The 23,277-nt window shown below is 38.7% G+C and overlaps 1 protein-coding gene, 1 long non-coding RNA gene and 2 pseudogenes across 6 annotated transcripts; 2 read left to right on the top strand and 2 right to left on the bottom strand.

The window, feature by feature from the left end:
- LOC112171215 overlaps window positions 1-23,277 on the bottom strand; it is an 81,182-nt pseudogene that overhangs the window by 12,467 nt on the left and 45,438 nt on the right.
- On the top strand, window positions 1,609-2,784 carry LOC112172398 (annotated as a pseudogene).
- On the bottom strand, window positions 6,245-14,097 carry LOC112172397 (LEAF RUST 10 DISEASE-RESISTANCE LOCUS RECEPTOR-LIKE PROTEIN KINASE-like 1.4). Of its 5 annotated transcripts, none has more exons than XM_024309721.2 (5): window positions 13,122-14,095; window positions 8,537-8,560; window positions 8,109-8,450; window positions 7,115-8,025; window positions 6,245-6,638 (listed from the first exon to the last, which is right to left on the bottom strand). In XM_024309721.2, the coding sequence occupies exons 1-5, from the start codon at window positions 13,951-13,953 to the stop codon at window positions 6,609-6,611; spliced, it is 2,139 nt and encodes a 712-aa protein (XP_024165489.1). In that variant the 5' UTR covers window positions 13,954-14,095; the 3' UTR covers window positions 6,245-6,608. The 5 variants fall into 5 exon arrangements, with proteins under 5 accessions (XP_024165489.1, XP_024165492.1, XP_024165488.1 ...); XM_024309724.2 differs by lacking the exon at window positions 6,245-6,638 and having other exon boundaries at window positions 6,777-8,025; window positions 13,122-13,409; window positions 13,491-14,096; XM_024309720.2 differs by lacking the exon at window positions 6,245-6,638 and having other exon boundaries at window positions 6,777-8,025; window positions 13,122-14,097.
- On the top strand, window positions 18,499-22,187 carry LOC121050151. Its single transcript, XR_005802119.1, has 2 exons — window positions 18,499-18,582; window positions 22,117-22,187. It is a non-coding gene; the product is annotated as an uncharacterized LOC121050151 (long non-coding RNA).

Here is a 23,277-nt window from a genome sequence, read left to right as displayed (position 1 = left end):
TATTCCGATTATTGTGGTTGTTGTTCCTCTTGCCCAACATTCCATGAATTTCTGCAATCTGAGTATTCACAGAGTTGAAGGTAGCAGTAAACGATGTTGTAAGAGCTTCAATATCTGCTTTCGTAACTTCACCCATTGATACTAAGGTAAATAAGAGAGACAGGGAAGACCTGCTCTGATACCACCTGACGCAGTCAGAAAGATCACCTAAGGTTTACAAGCAATAAACCTAAAACAAAGGTTCTAGAGTCCACCAGAGATAAAAGAGATAAATCTCAATTTGATTGATAATAAGATAAAAGATAGGTTCTGCAGCCGTTTAAGGTTGCTTATATAAGAGAAAAGAAACCCTAGGGCGACTAACAATGAAACCCTAAATCCCATGGGTAAAAATAAAACAAATCCAAAACAAACTAGGAAACCGAAAGTTCTGAAAAACAGTAAATTGCATTTTTGAGGCCCTAAACAACCCCGAAAGCCCGAAAAAGCCCACACGTCATGGCATAGCCACGTGTTTTGTTCCTAGCGCGATTCCCTTTCAGGAAAGCTATGGCACGATCGAATCGGACATCAAATGTGAAAGTTGCAATAGTAACTTTGGTTTTCCTCCTTTTGCACGATCGAACTGTTCTTCAATTTGGGCTACCATTCGCTCTACATCAGTCTCGGCAACTTGATTAATGAGGTGATTTTGTATGTAATTCAGATCATCTAAATTCAAAAAGGGCTTTACAACTTGATGCGTGGTGTGGGAGCTAGAAATACATGGCAATGAGAGAATTGGATGACTTCTAGGTCATGGTTCTAGGAAATTCTGGATTTGGAAGAGTTTGAGAATGGTTGAGAGTGCCAGATTGTTTGAGCATCTGCAAGTGAATATTGTTGGATTCCATTTCCATTGTCAAAGTGCCCTTTTTATAAATTTCATTCGAGGGGATTTGATATTTCAGAACATTCAAATTTCTAGGTAAATAACGTTTTCTTAATCTATACATAATCTCGGACTTATAAATAGGAAAAGAGATATGCTTACTTGAGAAAATGTAATGGTTGCTGTAGTAGTCAATATGTGTCACGGCAGAAGCTATTGCAGTGACAAAAAATAAGGAACAAGGTAGATGAGAACATTTGAGAATTGTAAATTCATCATCTAAGGAAGAAGAAAAAGTTCCTCATCTGGTTACAAAGGCTCTCATCCACCAATTACTAGAGAGAATCATTCAATCTCAGGGATTTTGGCTTGCTCTGTGTATTTTAGGTTGCTACAGGAGGATAAATGAACTGGAACGAAGGAGAGAAAGGGGAATTTGGCCTTTTGGCATGAGTTTTGCGCTTTGAAAAAGGGTGATCCAATTCTCTTATTCACTATTTTGTCTTTAATTTAAGTTATTGAGTTTGAATTTCAGATTGAAGACCAAATTCCCGAACGACGTTAAATTAATAAAGGAACATTATGTATTTTTGCTACCTTCTACATCACACCCACTTATGTGAGCCCCAAAAGTGTAATTGTGGCTTAGATACACATGAGTGGAATGACAGTTTGAGAATATATAGCTTTTTGTCTCTTCAAATATTGTTTGCATTGTATTCCCCTTCTTTAGAAGAGTGAAATTTGTACTCTCCAAATTGTGAACCACACACCCTCTTCATTTTTTAATATTTTCCTCATCTTTAAGGCATGTGATTTTTCAATACTAACCTTTTACGTTATTTCTAGATCAACTAATCATATGAGAACCAAATGAGTGAAGCAAGCAAATACTCAAAACATCTGATCCAACCAATCGATTCGCCATGTCGCTCATTCCCAATTTTCGACGAAACATTATCTTCAGCCTCGATCTCTTGGACCCATTCAAAGATTTCCAATTCTCTTCCTCATCGCTCTCCACATTCGAGAAAAATCAGCTTTCATGTCACCAGGATCGACTGGAAGGAGACCCCAGAAGGCAAAAGCCCATGTGTTCAAGGTTGATATTTCGGGGGCCGAGGAAAGAAGAGGTCAAGGTTGAGATTGAAGATGACAGGGTGCTGCAGATCAGCAGAGAAAGGAAGATAGAGGAGGACAAGAATAGCAAGTGGCATCGGATCGAGAGAAGCAGCGGCAAGTTCTCGAGAAGGTTCGAATGCGAAAGTTAATGACATTAAGGCTGCTACGGAGCATAGGGTTCTCAATGTGACTGTTCCTAAGGCAAAGGTGAAGAGGTCTGATGTCAAACCCATTGAAATCTGGGTTTGGTTCTTTACCTTTGCTTGAGCTGAACATGAAGGTTTTGATGAGATTGTTGAGGAAATTCTTGAACTTGGTCATGGTTTTCTATGGACTTTAGTATAGCCCATAAAGGTAAAAGAACAGAGAGATCTAGAGGTGATGATGTAGTGGATTTTGTTTTATCTGAATCACAAATTCTTTAGGGTTTTTGTGAGAAACTGGCGAATATGATTGTGGGATTCTATGTGATGCTTATGTTATGGTTTGTGTTTTGTGGAAGTGGTATATGAGGATTGCAGCAGAGAAGTTTATAAGCATCAGAGCAGAAGTAGACAAGTTCCACAGAGAGAGAGAGAGAGAGAGAGTCCTTGTATAGGTAGAAATCACAGAATAGGAAAGATATGCAAAATAAATTATAAAAGTATAAAATATAGAAAGTGGGAGTGTGGTTTATAATTTAGGGAGTGCAAATTTCACTCCCATTTCCTTACCGTATGCACCATTTCACTCCCATTTCCTTACTGTATGCACCATTTCCTTATTGTATGCACATATTTTGCTTTATAGAGTATCACCACCAACTTGATAAGGTGTGAACACGTAATGTACAAGTAATAGTATATACCAAAGGTTCAAACCACAATACCAACCCCTTTAGGGTTGGTCTAAGTGCAACATGCAATATTCATATTGAGCTATATATGCGAAGTTGCAGGGGGCGACACCCATCGAAAAGCAAGAAGCATAAGTCATTTGAACTTTAATTAGTACATTCTTTTGAATAAATAATAACAATAACTTTAGTATATTCAACAACCCAATGAGGTAATTCACTACTTTCATTCCCCTAATTAGTCCATCAGAGATTATTTGTGATATGGTTGAATTGCCTGCATCTTGTTAAGCAACTCAATTTCAGGATTTCACATATCCTTTGAGAGGGAAACATGGTAGCTGGGTATGAGCAAATCACATTGGATTGTCTTGGTGGGATGACCACCCCCTGATTTTATTGCAGAAATTTATGATAAAGATCATAGTTCCTCGGTTTACTTTGGTCACTTGTAATGTTAAAGTACCCTTGTTTTTTGTTTCTTCTATTTATGTTTTTGTTAACTCTGTACTTTTTAATGTTGTTTTGTGTTTCATGGGAGTGGTTTTGGCCTAGTACCCCCTGCTTTTTGTATCTTTTTTTTTTTTGTTAATAAAATTTTAAATAAGAGTGAGGAGTTAGCTGTTATTTTGCTTTTCTGAGAAAAAAAAAAAACAAACAAAAAACAACCACAAACTAGGGTTGACGGTGATATTCCCTCTTCTTTTTTTGAAAATGGGCTGGTGCGGCTGCCCTCAAACCTTGATTAATGAAATTGCAGAATACAAGGGAGGGACGTAAAGCCTAAACCCCAGATGTAGAGAGTGATATTCCCTCTTCTATCTTGCCAAAAATTAAAACATGTGTGCATGAATTTGATTCATATTATTGTGGGAAAGTAGAAATATGACTAATAAGATGACAAACGGCCTTTAGAAACGTTGTTCTTACTTCCATGATTTGTTTTTTTATATCTTAATGGGGTATCAAAATTCTTGATGTCTTCATTGTATATTTATTTTGTTGTAATCATCGTATATTTTCTATTATTTTTCATAAACAATAACCTTTTGTATAGCGACTTGATTTGCACCTCATCAAACCAACCATATCTTATTTTCGGATAACTAAAATCTCTAGTCAGACAGTGTAAGTACATAATGGATGTATGTATTTCCCAACTAATGGAATTGATCAATATGTCAACAACTTTAGAAATCAGTCTTAGTAGTGCAGGCCTGTTCGCATCCTAATATAGGATTGCAGTAGAACTTGAATCCTAATTGAAACTGCAGATCTTTAATGACGTTATTATTTATTCAATTTGCCAAACCATCCAAAGTAAAATCATCACACATAACACAAGATCTGTTGACGCAGTAAAACCCTCCAAAGAGGTAAACAACTGCGGGCACTATGCCGGTGAACAATCTACTATATGAATATGAAAGTACATAAAGATCTTACACAACTCATCTACTAGAACCAATCTAGTGGGCAGCGGTGTCTCCTTGTCTTTGCTACTTCCAAATCAGTGACCTTGTTCTCCTTTGTCAATCTTGAGACGGCACAACTCTCACCTCGGTTGTCAATCACCTCAAGGCACAAATCATGCATGAACTACCAACACACATGAAGCATAAAACCAGATAACTTTTTTGACAGAAAAAGCTTGGGATTTGATAACCCTTCAAAAGCTAAACAAGGAATAGCTTATGAGGGATTCTCACATGAAACCTTAGCTCAATGCTTTCTGAAGATAAAGGCAGAAAACTCTCAAGAAGGCAACGACCAAATATTCTGATATGTTCCACTACTTGAACAACCCTAAGAGAAACATATATATAGGAGAGGACGAGCTAGGGTTTCTGATGTACATGGGCTTCATGACTTCCTTTAAAAATCATGGATTAAAATAGAATCATCATTTAGAAAAGCCCATAAACCAATTTAAGAAAGTTTGAATGCTTTTGATTAAACCATCTGAAACAACGCATATCAGTACAATAGGATTGTAAAGAGGATCGCATCCTATAATGAGATTCAAAGGCAAGTTCAGTCCTAAGCACTTTACAAGCATGCACATGTATGCAAGACATACCTGATTGATGAGAGTTGTGCATGAAGCTTGAAGCATTCCATTCTTCTAAGGATCCAAGAGTAGAAAGTTATTACATGAAAACATGACTTTTGGTTGTTGTGCTTAGGAAATGCCAATCAATTAAACATTGCACTAACAGACAGTTAATCCAATAAAGAATATTGTTGGTCATCACTTCACTTTCGAAATCAACGAAGTCATCAAAACTTAGTTTCTCTATGTCAACTACAGTACTAATGTTTCATACCAAATAAGGACGATTGAAGAAATTCATTACTAAACAATCTAGTTTGAAATCGACTTTGATAGTTATCTAGTAACCACCTGTGAACATCTTGACATATAACAATTTCACTTCAAATAATGTACAACACAAATTCACACATTTGTAATGGATCATAGTCCGCGGATTGGCATTCCGCCTTTACTTCGTAACCTTTTTCACTTCACTTCCCCTTCACTTTGTTTATTTCATAACCTCTCCCGATGGTCGAGCTCTATACCCTCTCCTGTTATAGTCGAGCTATTTCATTCTTCTCCTTTCAGTCCACTGAGTCCAGTAAGTTAATTACCTCTGTAAAAGCGGATTTATCATAATAGAAAGAAGGCCAAGCGGGTTTCTGAATGTACTCCTTCCGTTAAGATGGGTAGCCCCGAAACTCCTTTTCTCAAGGAAGCAAAACGCCTTTGGCGCCTCCTTCATCTTTTAACAAAAGATATGTACTCAGGCTCTGCCCTTTCTAGTTATGAATTGGAGCATGTGTATATGTTTAATGTGGCCTTTCCCCTAATAAGAATTCCGATATGATTAATTTCATGAATATATGCATGTATTTGTTTCTTTGTTTCTATGTTTTGTTTTGTTTTTTTCTGTGTTTCAATCATTCTCGGGTAGTGCAAGTACTTGGTTATGGTTAATTGAAGCTTAGACTTGTTGGAGCTTTATTTATCTTTGCTGCTTGAAGATGATTGTCATCGTAAAATTAACCAAAGATATAGGTCCAAAATGATATTTGGTTTTTGTTAGTTTCTCCTCTCCAAAACTAATTTCTTTTGGACCATCTCATCATTAGAAGTGTTCGCAGCTAGTATTATGGAATTACTGATGCGATATAACATTTTCAACTATGTAGCTAATTTTGTAGTCCGAGAAGATTATTCCAGTGCTTCAAGATTGGGCCTAGTTAAGTCATGATGATAATTTTACTACTTATAGCCAATGCTTTCTACTTTTCTATAGTTGTGTGTAATTGTAACTCCAAGTTGTGGTCAAGGGAGATGTCATTATTTATAATCTTTTTATTATTGAATAAAAGGTTCTATTCAACAGATTGAATTAATTTTTAGACCATAGGAAAAACAAGATCTACGACCCCAAACCATACGAAGCATTTGGTAAAAGTTACAAATGTAGGAAGGGAATGAATTCCGCTTTTACAAAAATGTCTTCCTGTACAGACATAGTTACATGTATTCACTATTAAGTAAAAGGCCCGAAATAGTTCTGAATGAACTAGGCACTTAAGCAAGTGTCGAGTTCTTAAGAAATCAAGGTATGTCAAATGCTGTCCTTGAGGCTAGAACAAAACCGATTTTGTTGAACCATATATCTCATTTAAGGTTCAGTATATCATTTAGCCAACGCCAGCTACCTCCGTGGCTCCGTGCGTGATTGCTCTCCCCAGCTTCAATGCTTTGGATTACATAGTTCTGTCCCACCTTTTTAAAATCTGGTAAAAAAATACAGAACAAAAGAAAGACATTTTAGGGCAAAATCTTTTCCACTAGAAAGCTATGTATTTGTTATACCTTGAAATTGATTTGAAAATATTTAAAATAAAAATAAAATAAAAAAGAATGAAAAAAAATAAAGCAAAACCGCAATGCTTGTAAACATGATATTCCAACTGCTAACAGCTTCATTCATTATATACATGCCCGCGTGGAATAGTCAGCTTGTATGAACAACAAATGAAAACAGCAAACCATATCGATATGGAACAACAAATGAAAACAGCAAACCATATCGATATGGAACAACAATGACCAATTTAAACCCACTGGATCGCTAATATCCTAATTTGACAGCTAGTGTACAATACTACAAGCTTAATTACCACGCATAATTAAGACAGGAAAGTAAAGGATATGGAAATCTGAACAGATGGAAGTGCTAAAAGGAACTAGGTGTGGGAGAGCTGCTAACCAATTTATCAGTGACAACCGAGTCTGGTGAGAGTGGGGGAGGCAAATTCCTCAAAAGCCCAACTTCATCAGCCCCTATATCCAGGACCACTGCCTCTGCCTCCCCATTTTCTTGTGCACCAAGGTCTTCATTTTGGATTGCTTTTAAACCCTCCAGTACTTCTTCCATGGTTGGTCTCATATCTTTCTCCTGCTGCAAACACCGGAAGGCCAATTCTGCAACAGCTGTTGCCATTATCCTCACAGAATAGTCCTTGTCATACCCAAGAAGTGGATCAACCAACTCATTCACCAAATGATTTTGAATTTTGTTGATAGCCATGTTGGCCAAATTTATATCATGCCGGTGCCTGTTGGTGTCAACAGCTTGTAAGGATGATATAAGCTCGATCAAGACGACCCCAAAGCTATAAACATCACTTTTGTCAGTGAGTTGATAGCACTGGTAATACTCGGGATCAACATAGCCCGGCGTCCCTTGTGGAGCAGTTGACACATGGGTCTGATCATTGGGGAACAACCGTGACAGACCAAAATCAGCAACTTTCACACAAAAGTCATCATCCAGAAGTATATTGTTGGTTTTGACATCACGGTGTATCACATCATTGCGATGAAGGAAAGCCAGTGCATCAGCTGTCTCTATGGCGATGCTCAGTCTAACAGGCCAACTGAGAAAGCCAGACTCCATTCGTTTTCCATGGAGATGGTCAGCCACTGTTCCATTAGAAATATATTCATAGACAAGGAGGAGTTCTCGGCTACGTCTTGAGGTGCATCCATAGAGTTTCACAAGATTCTGGTGTTCCAGACGTGTTAAGATTTCAACCTCATTCATAAACTGCTCCACCCGTTTGAAATTGTTTTCATAAAGGCGCTTCACTGCAACTACACGGCCATCATGTAGCTTACCTGAAGACAAATAAGAAAATAAATTTTACAAAGCACACGGATATTGGTAACTGATAGAGATGCAAAATAAAGTATTTTCTAACCATAGTAAACGGTGCCAAAGCCTCCATCTCCAAGTTCTTTAGCAGGGTTGAAATTTTCAGTGGCTTCCTCTAATTCAGCATAGCTGAAGACCTGAACTCCAAAGTAAGTGCTGGCTTTTCCAAGGTCAGACCTTGATTTTGAGTTAAAGGAAGGATACGAAGGGATGCTTTGAGATTGAGAAAGATTAGTCGAGGGAGTAACAGTGCTTTTGCTTGTAAGTGGGGTGGGAATCTCTTTGCTCTGAGCTTCTGCTGCACGTTTCTTCTTCTTTCGCTGGATGACAAAATATGCGTAGAATCCCACGAAAATGCCAAAAAGGATTGCACCTCCAACAGCAAGACCTGAGAATAGGATAGAATATTGCTCAATTTTCTTCTCAGTATGACCATCTCATTGAAACATTACAATGTGTTATTAATGAAGTTACCTATTGGTATTTGATTATTCTTTCCTGAAACAACCACAAAAGATAAACAATTGTTAGTTGAAAGCTGGCAACTAGTTCATCAACGTAGGTGAAACATTAAAAATAAAAATAATTTTGAACTGTATCAGCATATATATTAGATATTGGCTTTCCAAAAAAAAAAAAAGATGCATATCATTGAAGGAACATGTGGAATCAGTTTGTGAACTATGAGACTATGAGATTATAAATTCCGGTTCATCAATATAAACTCTCTGATACTACTTGATGCAGGTTTATACAGAGTATTGATTTAGGAGTTTGATCTGGGAATCACTCAACCAGATCACTAAGAAAGAGAACACGTTATCGTCTGGAGAACTTCATAAATACTTGTTTTTCTGCCCACAAAGGCCAAGACTACATGAAACACATATATGACACACAACATTAATGAAACTCAAGTCTCAACAATTGGTGACTTTTTTTTTTGGACGAATCAACAATTGGTGACTTACATTTACTATAAGCATGACTTATTTACAAGAACAGTGTTCCAATTATTTCTAACAAATTCCAATGGCCATTGATTTATGTTTAGCTGGCCTCTTGACTACAGAGGATCACTATGCAAGAGGCAATGATATTATAACTATATTAAGTGATGAAGTGCTATTCTAAAATAAGGATTTACTCTGTAAGAGCAAAGCAATGCACAAAAGATTATTCCTCTCTGGTGTCAACAAAGCAAAGCAGATAGTTGATATCATATTTTCGCCTCAAAAGGAGAAAAACGAAAAAAGAACAGGTGTAAAATGTAATCAGTCTACACTTGAGACCTTCTATGACTGTGTTAATTTCTGGCCAATAAGAAAATGGTTTAAGGTGCACAATTCTATATCTATGCTGACTTTCGTCAGTTGCAGAAACACAACGGAAGACAGATAAAGAGCACTAGAACAAAGTGGACTCAGTCTGAAAACACTAGCTAAAATAAAAATTGCAGAAACTAATAACTAGGCAGGCTTCCAAACTGTCACTAGTTGAACCATACATAAGTTAACCATGGAAAGTGAAAAATGCTATAATGCTAGTATCGGATACCTGCTGGGTCACACAGGCGACCGCCACAAATGCAAACGGGCCGGTTCGAATCAGAGTCAAACCCACATTCCCCATTTACATTAAGACACTTATTGCACTGACGGAGGTAGGGATTAGTATAGTTAGCGTTGAAGCCACCCATAATCGCTTGCTTAAACAGAGACCGATTCGCAACGAGCTTAGCCGCAGTGAGTTTGAGAATCGGCACCGTGATGCCAATAAAACACTTAAATGTGCTCATAATTGGATCGAGAGGAACCGGACCGATCAAGTAGTACGCGTCGTTAGAAGTCAGATTGATATTACAGTGGAACCAATTCTCGGGCTTGGGCACAATACTAGAAGAATTGCAACCGTAGAAAATGGTGATGTCGACGTTATCGGCGTCGCTGAAGCTGAAGAAACCGGAAGAAATACTTGAGTTAGCCAAGTCACTTGTGCAGTTCTCGTTCCAGAGGTCCGTGCGGGCTAAGCTCAGCGTTTGAGCAGCTTGGTCGAGAGCAAGGACTCGGTAAGTCAGCGACATGATGGACAGCTCCGGCGAGTCGTTTAAGCAGTTGATATGGAACTCCGGCGGGCCGCAGTAGGACGGGCGGTCGCCGCCGGTGAAAGGGTAAGTGAGGTTGTGGAGTGTGCCACAGTTGAAGGTGTTTGTGCAGTTGGGGAGGTTTGAGTTGGACGAAAGAGAAAGGGTGAAGTTGACGGAGCATAAGAAGACGAAGAAGAAGGAAAAGACGGTGAAGATTGGAGACGGAGAGAGAAAAATTTGAGGCATTGGGAAGTTGAGAGAGAGAGAGAGGGGTTGCACAGTTGGGGACTATGTGAAGGTTTTGGGGTGTGGTTAGCTGAGGGGGCGGCCATCATGTTTGACTTGGACTGTTGTGAGTATATCGCAGCTTGTAAAGGTTTGGACGCTGGTCACCAAATCTGTGCTCCCATGTGGAAGTTTCATTCTTTCTTCTATTTAATATGATAAAAAAATGTCACCTTAGCTTATTAAACGGAAATTTAAGAAAAAGTTATGGGGCAATTTATTATACTTTTCAATAATTGATGGGTACTTTGGTAATTAAAAGGCTGGCTTTATTCTGTGGTCAAATAAAAGAGGCTGGCTATTGGTTTTAACAAAATTCTGAACTTTTTTCTTTTTCTTTTTTTTGAAATGGTGCATTGCTAAACTACAGAAAAAAAAAAGATGCATTCTTAGTACGTCACTTTTTTTTTTTTTTTGCAAGAGAATATAATTCTATTTAGTTCCTAATAAGATTTTTAAAACTACTCCTTTTTTTTTTATGAAATAAAAACAACTCTTTTTCTCTGGCCATCTCAAAGAGCTAAGCCAAACAATGGGGCTAGAGAGAACTTGAGCTTGAAGAGGTAAAAAGAAAGAGAACATTTGATCATAATGCCATGGTAATATAGAATATGATTGAATTAGATGTAACGAAACAAAATATAGTAACAACGTAAAGTTTTGGAAATTAGATGTAACGGAACAAAATATGGTAAAGATGTAAAGTTTTGAAATTTGTTTTAGATGTATTAGGAAATAACTTCCATTGCCGAATGAGATATGGCGTTATCAAGGTAGAGGTGCTGACCGGTGCTGTAGTTCAATATAGATTCAACATTGTCATTTTCCGGCCAAATAAAATATTCTCAGCACTAAAAAACAAAAACAAATTATTCAAAAAAAAAAAAAACAAAAATAAATAAATAAAAACAGAAGAGCTGGGAGAGGGGGGTTCTGGCGCTGGGTTTTGGGGTGTGGGGAGTGAAGTTATTAAACCAGTAACACTAACATATCTATGTTAGTATACCACAACGTGATCACCGATGGATCAATATGAGTGTTGCTCAATCATCAATCTTGCTTAAGAAATGGCTAATAGACCAAAAGAATTCATAATAAAAGATAGATAAATAAGTTTGTTTGGTAATATTCATACCTCTACAATCAGAGGGATTAGGTCCATCCTTGCAATAACAGGTGAATTCAGATGAAGATGTATTGTAGCCGCATTGACCACCAGAGCCTTGACATTGTTTGCACAAGGTATTGCTTGCATCCCATGTCAAATTAAACCCGGAATCTAGCGCAGCGCCTAGATTTTCCTTGGACGTATTCAATGCTAAATTGGAAGCTGCCGATTGAGAAACTCGGACTCTGACAGTTGTGCTACACGTTCCAAAGGTGCTACTGATGTTGGAGAGCCCGAAAATGTCGAGATCTTTCGTCACATAGTAGTTGATGGAATCCGTAGTAGAGTTTATGGTGCAGTTGAATTGGCTGGTAAGCTGAGGTGGGAGAGGAATATTAAGTGGGGGGCATGAATAGAAGATCGAGAGTTGTTGAACATCCGAAGCAAATTCAAGAACACTGGAATTATCTATGGTGGTGGTATTGGTAAGGGACGCCGGACAAACGGTGTTCCAGTAATCGGCTCTAGCAACTGTGAAACTACTTTGACTCTGATTGATAGAAAGGACTCGAAATTCTTGTTCCTGGATTGAGATCGACGGGGCGTCGCCGCTGCAGTTCAACTTGAACTCCGGGAAGCCACAGTAGTCGGGTCGGTTTGATCCCCAGAAAGGGTAACCGATGCTCTCGATACTCGCACAATCAAACGATTGGCTGCAGTTGAGGTACCGCTCATCATCAGCCCCCAAGGATTTTGGTACCCCAGATAAGAATACTAGTATTATTATTAAGAGCTGCTGGAGGAGAAGATAGGGATGCATTTCTAGAGATAGAGATGGAGACTGTGTGGTTTGGTTAGATCTAAGACCTAATCAAAGATGAAGGTTGAAGTCGTCTCGTCATCTCTCAGCTGATGGGGGGTTACAAATAAAAGTCAGGATCGAGGATAGTGAAACATTTATAAGTTTTTACAATTTTATTTTTATATTAGAGATGAGAAGGTTCTATTGGGAGGTTAGGAGTTAATGGTGTTAGTCAATTAAAATGATGGTGAACTAGATCATTTTTTGGGTCAACTTTCGCAGCGGGCGGACTCAGCACGAAGTTTGTATTGGTTGTTAAACAAATCAGCCGCCTTAATTGAAAAGTGGGTAAACCCTTTCAATCTGTTTGCCTAAATCTCCATCGACCAGACCATCTAGTCTAAGCTTAAAAGCTTATAAAACAAACACAAACATATTCCAAGGATGATCAAGTCAACAGCGGCCGGGCTTGGCAACGTCTTAATTTTCTTACCTATAATAATAATAAGAACAATACTGCTGCATATTTGTCCAAGAACAATTATGAACTTCAAGGTCTAAAACATGATATGTAAATCACCAAAATCCGTATCTTAATTTGGTTCTGGGATGTCAAGCAAGTGGCTAATTAGCTATCCTGAAATCCGATCAATTTAACTACATAGAGAATTGATTTCTAACATAAACTTTCACGGCCAATTGTTTATCTATACGTATATCTTATCTAGGAAAAGTTAATTAGTATCTGTATATCGATAAGGGGAGAAACTGATGATACCTGATGGAGCTGAAGTTGGAGATGGTGAAGAGCTTTCAATACATGTGGTTGTCGAAGATGAAGTAGTCTGGCAAAAGCACTTGAATTCGTTGGTAACAGTAGTGTCTTGCCCACAAACTCCCCCTGATGACAAGCAACCGGTGCAAAGGCCATTATCAGCATCTAGCACATCCAATTCAAAACCACCATCTATGGCAGTCTCAATATCTGTAGCATTGTTGTCCAGAGCCTCAGAAGCGGATTCAAATACCGGAACTAAAACCTTATATTGACAGGCTCCCGTAGTAACTGGATCAATTGGGACATTAATAGCTCTCGTCTGTGTGAGATAGGAAGCAGCGATGCTACTGTTGCAGGGATACGAATTACCTGTGACTGTTACGGTTGCATTGCATCCGTACCAAATAGACACGTTCAGAAGCCCAGAAGAGTAAGCGAAGAGAGAGAAGTCGAGGGTTGTGGAAACATATGTCGAGGGACAGATATCTTCCCAGTAATCCTGCCTAGCAACTTTTACGGTAGGAGTTGTTGTAGTAGTACTACTATTGCTCATGTCAAGAATTCTGAACTTGATATTCCTCATGGTGATCACTGGGACGTTGGCTTCGCATGTGACCTCAAACCCAGATTTGCCACAGTATTCGGGTCGGTTCGCTCCCCAAAAGGGGTAAGAGATGTTGCTTTTGACGCTCCCGCAGGTAATAAGTTGGCTGCAGTTGGCATATTCCACTGTATCATCGGCGCACACACTCAATTGAAAATTGATCGACAGAAAGGAAGTGATCAAAAGCAAAGGAATCAAAGAGGACTGAAGTAGCACAAAGGAATTCATATTAGCTAGCTAGGAAGGCTCAATGGTCAGGAATCAGCTCATCACCAGTAACGAAAACGAAGAATAAGCCTGCTAGCTAATAATGTAAACTTTGTAATATAGTGCGGCAACCCAAAGTCACAAATGTCTTTATTCATATATAATCAGTCAGCTTTGAAATATTCAACGAAGAAAAACCACACAATGCCTCCGTCTCCATTTTTTCTGTTTCTTATTTGGATGTTCTAGTCACACCACCAATTGCTACACGGAAAAGTCATCAACTGGTAATTGAATGTTTATTTATATTGTAATTTCCTAACCCACTAGTGATTTTCTGAGTATCGTCTCTGATGAGGGGCTGGACTAATATGCTCTTCCAGAAGCAAGAGAAAGTCAATGCTTGATCAAGACTTGGAAAAGTACCCTCCAACAGACATCGTTAAAAAATGGAATAGAAATAAGGAACAAAAACTATTATAATCAAACCACGGAACTTGACAATAAACATGTAGAAGATTCCATTACTTGTTTGTACCTGAGGAGGGGGTAATCCCAGAAGTGTAGGATATTAGGGCCCTCATATCTAGTCATTGAGATCGAAAGGATCTACCTTAGGATAAAAGGCCCGCCGCCGCCTCTGAGCCACCGCCTGCAACGTCGGCGTTCCGTCTTGGACCCCATTCTCCTTTTTTGAGTTTGGTGACTGGGTCTTGGCATCAGGCTTTCGGGTTACGGCCACTCACAAAGATTTAAAGGGGCAGTGTGCTGTAATGAAAATTGAAAGTTTGGGGATGTTTCATTATTGACCGTTCGATTGTTTTATGTTGATGTGGCAACCTCAAGTCAAGAGTCACTGTTAGATTCTAGTACCATAAATTATAGCATAATCCAATTCCATCTCAAATCAAGCTGAACATGGTAGGGTTGGACACAGGCCGAGCCATGTATAAAATCTGAATAGCCTGAATTCAGACTTAAGTTTCGGCCCGGTCTGAAAGTTGTGTCTCAAGCTTTTGGGATTGAATCAGGCTCGGACCGGGCCTAAAAGTTGCGTTTCAATCTTTTCACACCGAATCAGGTCCGATAATCTTTTTTGGGCCGATTTTTTCAATTTTTGGGCCAATTTTGCTCACTTTTTATGAACTGGAATGAAAATTTATGTTTTTATGAACTGTTTGATTGTTTATGCTGACGTGGCAAGCTCAAGGCAAGAGTTTACGAAGAGCCAGAAACACAATTAAGTCGAGTATGTGCTCCCAAACTTTGGGGAACAAATTTTGTCATAATGGTCATCTCGCATAACATTCAGTGTCTTGGTAATCTCAGTTTATCAGCAATATTGCACTGCCATAATCTGTTTAGTGCTCCAGCCTTCTCTAATGATGAGTTTATAGTCTAAATTATAGACCCTTGTTTTCCAAAACTCATCTCCAATAGGAGGTTAGGTCTATTACTGACAGGTTCCGGCTTGGATTTTACCCTGAAATCCGAGGTGGCCCTGTAAGGCATACTTAAGGAATAACTTTACCAAAAATTCAGTAGCAATACTCCTGAAAATGGACTACCCAAAAACCTGTGGACGACTAAACTCACACTTCTAAATATTTCACAACCAACCTCAAGTGCTAGAGCCTACATGCTCCCCATTTCCATACCAAACTCCATAACACATAAAAAAGTCTGCATCTACCAAATTTGCACAATTTATACAATAAATTGGTTATCAGAGCTGACAGGACCCGCCCCGGATTTCACCCTGAAATCCGAGGTTGCCCTGCGGGGCCCACCTTAGAGATAACTTTACCGAGAACTGGCCGAGTCACCCCTAAAGTGGACTACCCAAAACACTAACCCACAATAGATCAGAGCCAAACGAAGAAGTGCGGAAGCTATTCGTCAACTATGCCCCGAACCATGTACGCCCGACCACAACTAATAACGCCAGCAAACTAGGCATTATAAACTGAAAAGCCCAGGGGAAAGTAGACGAAAAACGTTAGCGTGAGTGGACAAAAATAAACCATTTAAAACAAAAAAGATTTCATACTTTCTCACATTTTTATTCCTTTAAAAACTCGATGCATGCAACAATAAGAAAACACATTTAGCTTTATATCAAAGAATTTCAAAACGATAAACCAACTAACCTCGCTAGTCACAACATTCGAAAAATATATCGTAAAACCGAAATCTCGTTTCTCAAGAAGATAAGATCAGCCCCGCTGGCTATAGTGAAAATCGGACTAGCCCCGCTAGTCAAGCATCGATAAGATATGGGGAAGAAGTATCATCATACGAAAGAAGGGAGCCTCCTAGGCTCAGGTCGGAGTGTCCCACACTCTGGAGCATCCCACGCTCTACTATACTCATCCACAAGCACATAGTAAGCAGGGAGGAGTACTAATGGGCTAGCTAGCAATAAAATATAGCGACACAGGTATGGTGGGTAAAAACCATTCAAATCCAGTAAATCTATATGGCTTCCCCGTAAGTCCCGCGAATAAAGAAAACATGGGTACAATTCCCAACCGTACCCGGAAATTCTTGTAGTAAGTCACAAAAATCAACAGCGTGTCCCACACGCAAAAAGAATAATTAAACAAAAATTCCATTTAAAATCCGAAAACAATTCATTCCCGAAATTACTTTATAATATTTCATAATCTCAAAACCCAAACAAATCCGAAATCACTTCCGATAGCAAATCATCATATGCTCAAAAAATAAAAGATTATAATTAAATAAAGCATTACTTTAGAGAAATAATTGCATGCATCAATATTCAAAATCAAACGTCCACTCACAGTATTGGTTGGTGACCACGCAAACTAGTTTCTTCGTATGCGGTAGCTCGATATATCGTCCTGTACACAAGTACACTTCCATAAACGACAATTCGAATAAATAATTACGAACCTATACGAAACCCAAAAATCCCTATCTCCATTACTTGTCAAATTCAACCCAAATCACACCCATAACACCAATTCCTTGATTTACATATTCCATAACGAGGGAAATCAGACTGCCGGATTTCCCACAATTCAATCACAAAACTCCGAACTTCGGAAAATCACAAACAATTCCAAACTCATCCAAAATTCACCAAACTTCACATACAAGCTCTACAACATTTATAGGATTTAACGGGCTAAAAACTAGAATCAAAACACTGCCCTACACGCTGCAGCCGCCGCCACCGCCACCAGCTCTGATGGCCACCAAATTTTGGTAGCACAATCATCTCATCATTCCAAACACTTTTCTCAACTACCACAACCCGAGAAAAAAACTAGACCTAGATCAACAATTAAGAAAACAGTAAACCCATATTTATGAATAGTACCCAGAAATTCAAACCTTCGATTTTTCCTCCATGTTTCGATTCTCTGTAAAACCTTTAGGGAAGATGATCTACGTCTCAAGCCGCTTCTGATCGGCCAAGGTTTGTCGCCGGAGGTGGCCGGAATGGGGAGAAACAGGCGTTGACCACTTCTGCTACAGTGAAACTTCAAGGACCCGATGCATCGTTTTCCGGCCAAGCCGTCGTGAGCCACCATCGCAGGCACCAAGAGGAGGTAAAGACGAGTCCGTAGCTACCGGTTTCACGCCTTTTGGTGGCTGGAAAAGAGAGAGCAACTGGAGTTGCAGAGGAGAGAGAGAAAACGCGCAGAGGAGAAAGAGAGAGCGCGCGGGAGGAGAGATAAGGGGAAAAAGAAAGTTACCCGGCCCAACAGTAAAAATTTCAACTATGTACTACTACTACCATGAACAGTAACTTCCACATTTTAGGCCATAAATTTCGCATACGAACTCCGATTTTTACGTACCACAAATGCACACGCTTGGTTTAACGTCTTCTACAACTTTCATGTAGGAAATTTTCTCAAATTTTGACCCGAACAAAAAGTCAACTTTTAGGGCCACTAAAAGTATCGTAACAAAGTAAAAAGTGAAAGTAGTTGTAGTTTACCGTCCGAATGATTAGTAAACGGGTAAATTGAGATATGAGACGTTACAAGAGCGATTCTAATTCACAAGGCATACAAAAAAATAAAAATAAAAAACATAAATATGTGAAAGCTGTGATGTTTACTATGCCTTAAGTCCTGATACGTCCGACCTCAACTAATCTATCATGCAAACTGGGCATGTGAAACCGAATAGCACTGGAGAAAGTATTGAAAAACTCCTTAGCGTGAGTGGACAAAATAAATATTCGAGTAATTGAAATCGAAATAAAACTTTAATACTTTTCCACATTTTCCTTTAAAATCATCAATGCATGCTATATATGAAAGGGAAAACTTCGCAAACAGTACACTAAGTAAAGGCCACTAATAATTCTTATACATAAAGTTCCAAACCAAACATTTCGGTACACGAAATCTGAAACTCGACCCACTAGCAGTACACGACGTCAATTTTTGACACCAAAATGTCCATTATGCCCTCAGTTCTTTTTTTTTTTAATAATTTTTTTTTCTGTTATTTTTTTTTCCTTTCGTTTTTATCTCTTTCTTCTTCCTTCTTCCGAGCTCACTCCCTCGCTTCCAACGCTGTCTTCCTCACCTCCACGCTCACTCCCTCGCTTCCAACGCCGCCCTTGCCCTCCAATTGAACACCCATTCCTCCACCCGAGAACAGGTTCTGCTCTAAATTTAGTAGCTGGGTTTTTGAATTTGATTGTGATTCTTGTGTACAACTCTGAATTGTTGCATATCTTGTTCAAAGTTTGGATCTTTCTTATCTGGGCGTGTTGCTTTTAATTCGAATTAGGAGGTTTCTCTATCTGGGTCTTTGATTTTGAAGCAGGAGTTAGATTTTCCCATTGTTTTTCTCTCTCTCACTCATTCTCACTCTAAAAACTCTGACACTCTTTGTCACGCCTCGAATTTTGAATACAGTAATTCAAATCCGAAACGCAAAAACACATAGAAATTTTTTCATTTAAAATAAGCAACTAAACAGCTGAGCTTACAAATTAAACTGAATGTAAATTCAACATGTAACCACACTCACCAACTCACTACACAGCGGAAGACTACAAGTATAAGTGCCCTTCTACACCCACGTGACGGAAAGTCCACCTCAGCTTCGATAACGGTCACTCGATATTCTAACCTGCACAATAACCCTACACCATAGAAATAGTGCACCGGGATTGCAAACCACAAACCCGGTAAGCTTTTAAGCCCGTATGAGTAAAATCAATTAAAGTGACTCACGTCACGCATGCTTATAATTCCTCAATTCGTGAGACAATTAAAGCATTAACATTTAATTCCACAAAAACATGCTTTCACTATCTCAATCTAACAAAATCAATAAGCAATTATCACAACAAAAACGTCGAGTTCATATCAATCAATATCATGCTCAAAAATTTCAATCCAACTAAAATCCACATGCTCTATCTCTCAATTCATTTTATCTCTTTTCCCACAACTCCAATTACAAAAATAACTCCAAATATGTTAAACAATTTACGTCCCCACAATCTATCAGATCACCAATCATTTGCCTCAACAGCATAACCACAAAATCACGCTCACTCCCCTCAACATAAAGCGTTTGCCAAAATCATGACATCTCAACTCATTTCACGATCGCTACGGATCACAACCCCCAACCGTACACACAATAAGAATTAAACAAAATCAGTAATCCCTGCATAGAAACTTAGTTCAGGAGATCACATTAAACAAACAAACAAAATCATAGTAATCCCTGCATATAATTTAGTTCAGGAGATTACATTAAAATCAAACAAATGAAATGAAAAAGAAAGTAGATAAAGAAATCACACGATAGAAATGAAAAAGAAATATATAAATAAATAAATCAAACAATCACGCTAAAACCAAGAATTCACCCTTCGATTCTGATTACATAATCTCACAAAATAACTCGTTTCAATTGTAGCCCGTCACCTCCTAGGGTTATGGCGTCCAATACTCTCCTCAATCGTAGCCCGTCACCGCCTAGGATTATGGCATCCAATACTCTCCTCAATCGTAGCCCGTCACCCACCCAGGATTATGGCGTTCGATCACACTTACTCAATCGTAGCCCGTCATCCACCTAGGATTATGGCGTCCGATCCCATACCCTCACACTAGTCACCACACATGTAATCACAGAGATCGTTGCATAAAATTGTTTCCTCATCTCCCACAACCTCAACAATTAGCAAAGCCAATTCCAAATAATATGTTCTCGTCTCCAAGCTATCATCAAAATCGAATCCCACATGCTCTATAATTTCCCCAAATCATGAATCAATCAAGTCATACAAATCAACACCACAATCAATAATGATCCAAGTCTCTCATGGACAATAAATGAAAGGATCACACTTTACTCAATTACTCCTTATCAACATCAACTCAACAATATATGATAATTTATATCTTCAAGAGAAATGCTCGAAATGATAAATCAATCAATCAAATCAATACTTCACCCAATGCCATATCATCCAATATATATATTCCACGTAATTATATATATACGTAGTCACCCACACAGGACTGACTACTAATACTAACTATAGTTCACACGTAGTAAAAACCGAGAAATTCATTTTTATATACTTAAAAACTCATTTTCTTAAAATCATTTTTCAAACATAACAACTAAATGTAATTAAAGAATTTCCGTTCGTAAATGAACCATGTGAGGTTTACTCACCTCAAATCCTGCTGCGTCTTCTTAAGGGCTAGAAATACGATTCACAATCGTTCGCCAACTCAAACCGTCAATCACCTAATCAAATAGGGTCTCAACTTAGCACACCATTCATAAAACGCACTTATACGAAGATCCAACGGTCGGATCTTCACCCGTGACCACAAAAAGTCATCAGGACAGTCCTACGATCATTAAATCAAAACTACAAGTCTATCGAACAGTCCGATCTTCACAGATCACAAATCGAACGATCGAAATCGATCGAAATCGTAAAATTCATAACTTAATCATACGATCTCCAAAATTTACATGCTATAAATTGAAATGATCATATCAACATGTAGAACATAAAAATGGGCAGAAACTGCCCTTGGGGTCACCGAAAGTGGCCGGAAAAGGCCGCCGGAGTTAGAGGCAGAGCCGCCGCCGACCACCGCCAACAGCTTCGGGGCCAGGCTAGTCCTCTTCGTTTCATCGATATGAGAAAGTTTCATAACTAGCACAAAGTCAGAAAATGAGTGGAAGTGGTCGAAATTACCTAAAACAATCCGGTTTGGCCTAAATTTTTGCAGAAACCGGTGAGAGCTCCGACGAGCATGAAAACGTTCACCTCCGGTTCAGGTCTTTTAGAATCTTGATCAGAAACTCAAGGAGAGTCAACAAGCTAAGAATCTCGAAGATTGGTGACCTAGAACTCGGGATATTCCCTTCGCACCCCAAGTCGATCGGAAAGGGAAAACGTGCTGTCGCCGTCGCCAAGGCACAAGGCAGCGCAAGGCAGCCACAGGAAGCTGCGCAAGATTGAGGCGAAGCCAAAGGAAGTGGTTTGGTGTGGTTTGGTGGCCGGAGCTGCGAGATATCGCCTGGCAAAGTGATACCCTGTTTTGGTCAAGAGAGAGAGAGAGAGAGAGAGAGAGACGTCGGTTTCCAGAAATGGAAATCCGGCTATTTTTGGCAACCTTCCAAAAATAGCTAGGGTTTTATCCTTTTATACCCAAAATGGAAACTTTTCCAAACGCGATAACTTCTTCATACGAACTTCGATTCTTGCATCTGCATATGCACGAACTCGTATCGACGAGCTCTAAAACTTTCGTGAACGAAGTTTCCTCAAATTCTTTACGTAAAAAAAATCAACTTCGCAACCCCCCCTAAACTATGCATTTCGAATAATTATTCGCCCGAAAATAATTTCACTCCACCCTCGAACCATGAAATCGTACTAACGAACACTTTATTAATTCAAGGAAATTCCAAGACATTAATAACTTTTTTTTTCCGGGGTCTTACACTCTTTCTCTCTCTACTTTCTCTCTCTCTCTCTCTCTCTACGAGACAATTGTGGTGTAGCTGTGGCTATTGCAAATTGTGTTAAAGTTCAGGGATTTTTCCTTGTTTTTGGTCCTTGTTGAGTTTCATGATTGTAGGTGATCAGTGCTTTTTTATGTTTCCTTTGTTGATATAGTTCCTGTTTGTACTTGTGGACAGGCCCAATTGAGAGAGGTGACATTGCAGGAGGAAAATGCTGCATATGAAAAGGCTATATCAAACTGTGAAAGTAAAATACAAGAGAAGATTGAGGAAGTGGAGTTACTTAGGAGGAAGTTAGAGATGAGATTTATGATCCTACAGCTTATATTTGTAACTCAGCCAATATTTAGTCATGTGAAAAGTTCCCCTGATGCTTGGAACTGTGTATCTGATTGGTGTGCCTTCTTCTAGTGATTGTAATTTGTAATTCAGAAGTTTAGACTTGAAAAGAAATATGTCTTATAATGTTGAGGATATGCGTTGTAGTTAAGTTTTAAGCCAATTTGTTGAAATTGATGAATATTGTTATAAGGAATTGGAGGACACTGAAAAGAATTTGAGAGATGAGCTGGAAAATGCACAAACAGCATTGGATACCAGTTGATCTCGCGGATCAGATGAAGCTGTTGGCAACTCCAAAACATCAGTTGAAACTGGAGATGACATGGAATCATCAAAGAAAGCTATACTAGACAAGTTAGAGGAGAGGAAAAGAGAATTGGTTCGTTGCTCTTTCTTTTGATCTTAAAATTTTCTCACATCTTGTTCTTTTTTCAGAGTGCGTGTGCACCTGTGTTATCTTATTTTGGTGGCTGAGAAGTTAACAGAGGTGGGTGAGCTCGGGCTTCTTCTCACATGAAAACAGAGGTGGGTTTGATGGAGCCGGAAGAAGGAAGAAGAAAGAGATAAAAACGAAGGCAAAAAAATAATAGAAAAAAAAATTATTAAAAAAAAAAAGAACTGAGGGCATAATAGACATTTTGGTGTCAAAAATTGATGTCGTGTGTTGATAGTGGGTCGAGTTTCAGAAATGTTTGGTTTGGAACTTTATGTATAAGAATTATTAGTGGCCTTTATTTGGTATACTGTTTGTGAAATTTTCCCTATATGAAATACATTTCTTTAAAACTAAAAATTTTGTAAAAACGAACTAGCTTCACTGGTTAAGCATAAATGTATAGTATGGAGAAGAAATTTCACCATATAGTAAAGAGAGCTCCCAGACTCTAGGCTCGGCTGCAACCCACAAAGTATTCTGAGGAGGAGCTATTAAAGGCTCGACTACAACCCACAAAGAATTGTGAAAATGAGCAATAAGCTAGCTAGCAATAAAATATA

Source organism: Rosa chinensis, chromosome 6 (assembly GCF_002994745.2).
Source record: "Rosa chinensis cultivar Old Blush chromosome 6, RchiOBHm-V2, whole genome shotgun sequence".
Taxonomy (NCBI): Eukaryota; Viridiplantae; Streptophyta; class Magnoliopsida; order Rosales; family Rosaceae; genus Rosa; species Rosa chinensis.
This window is presented reverse-complemented; position numbering and strand designations above follow the sequence as displayed.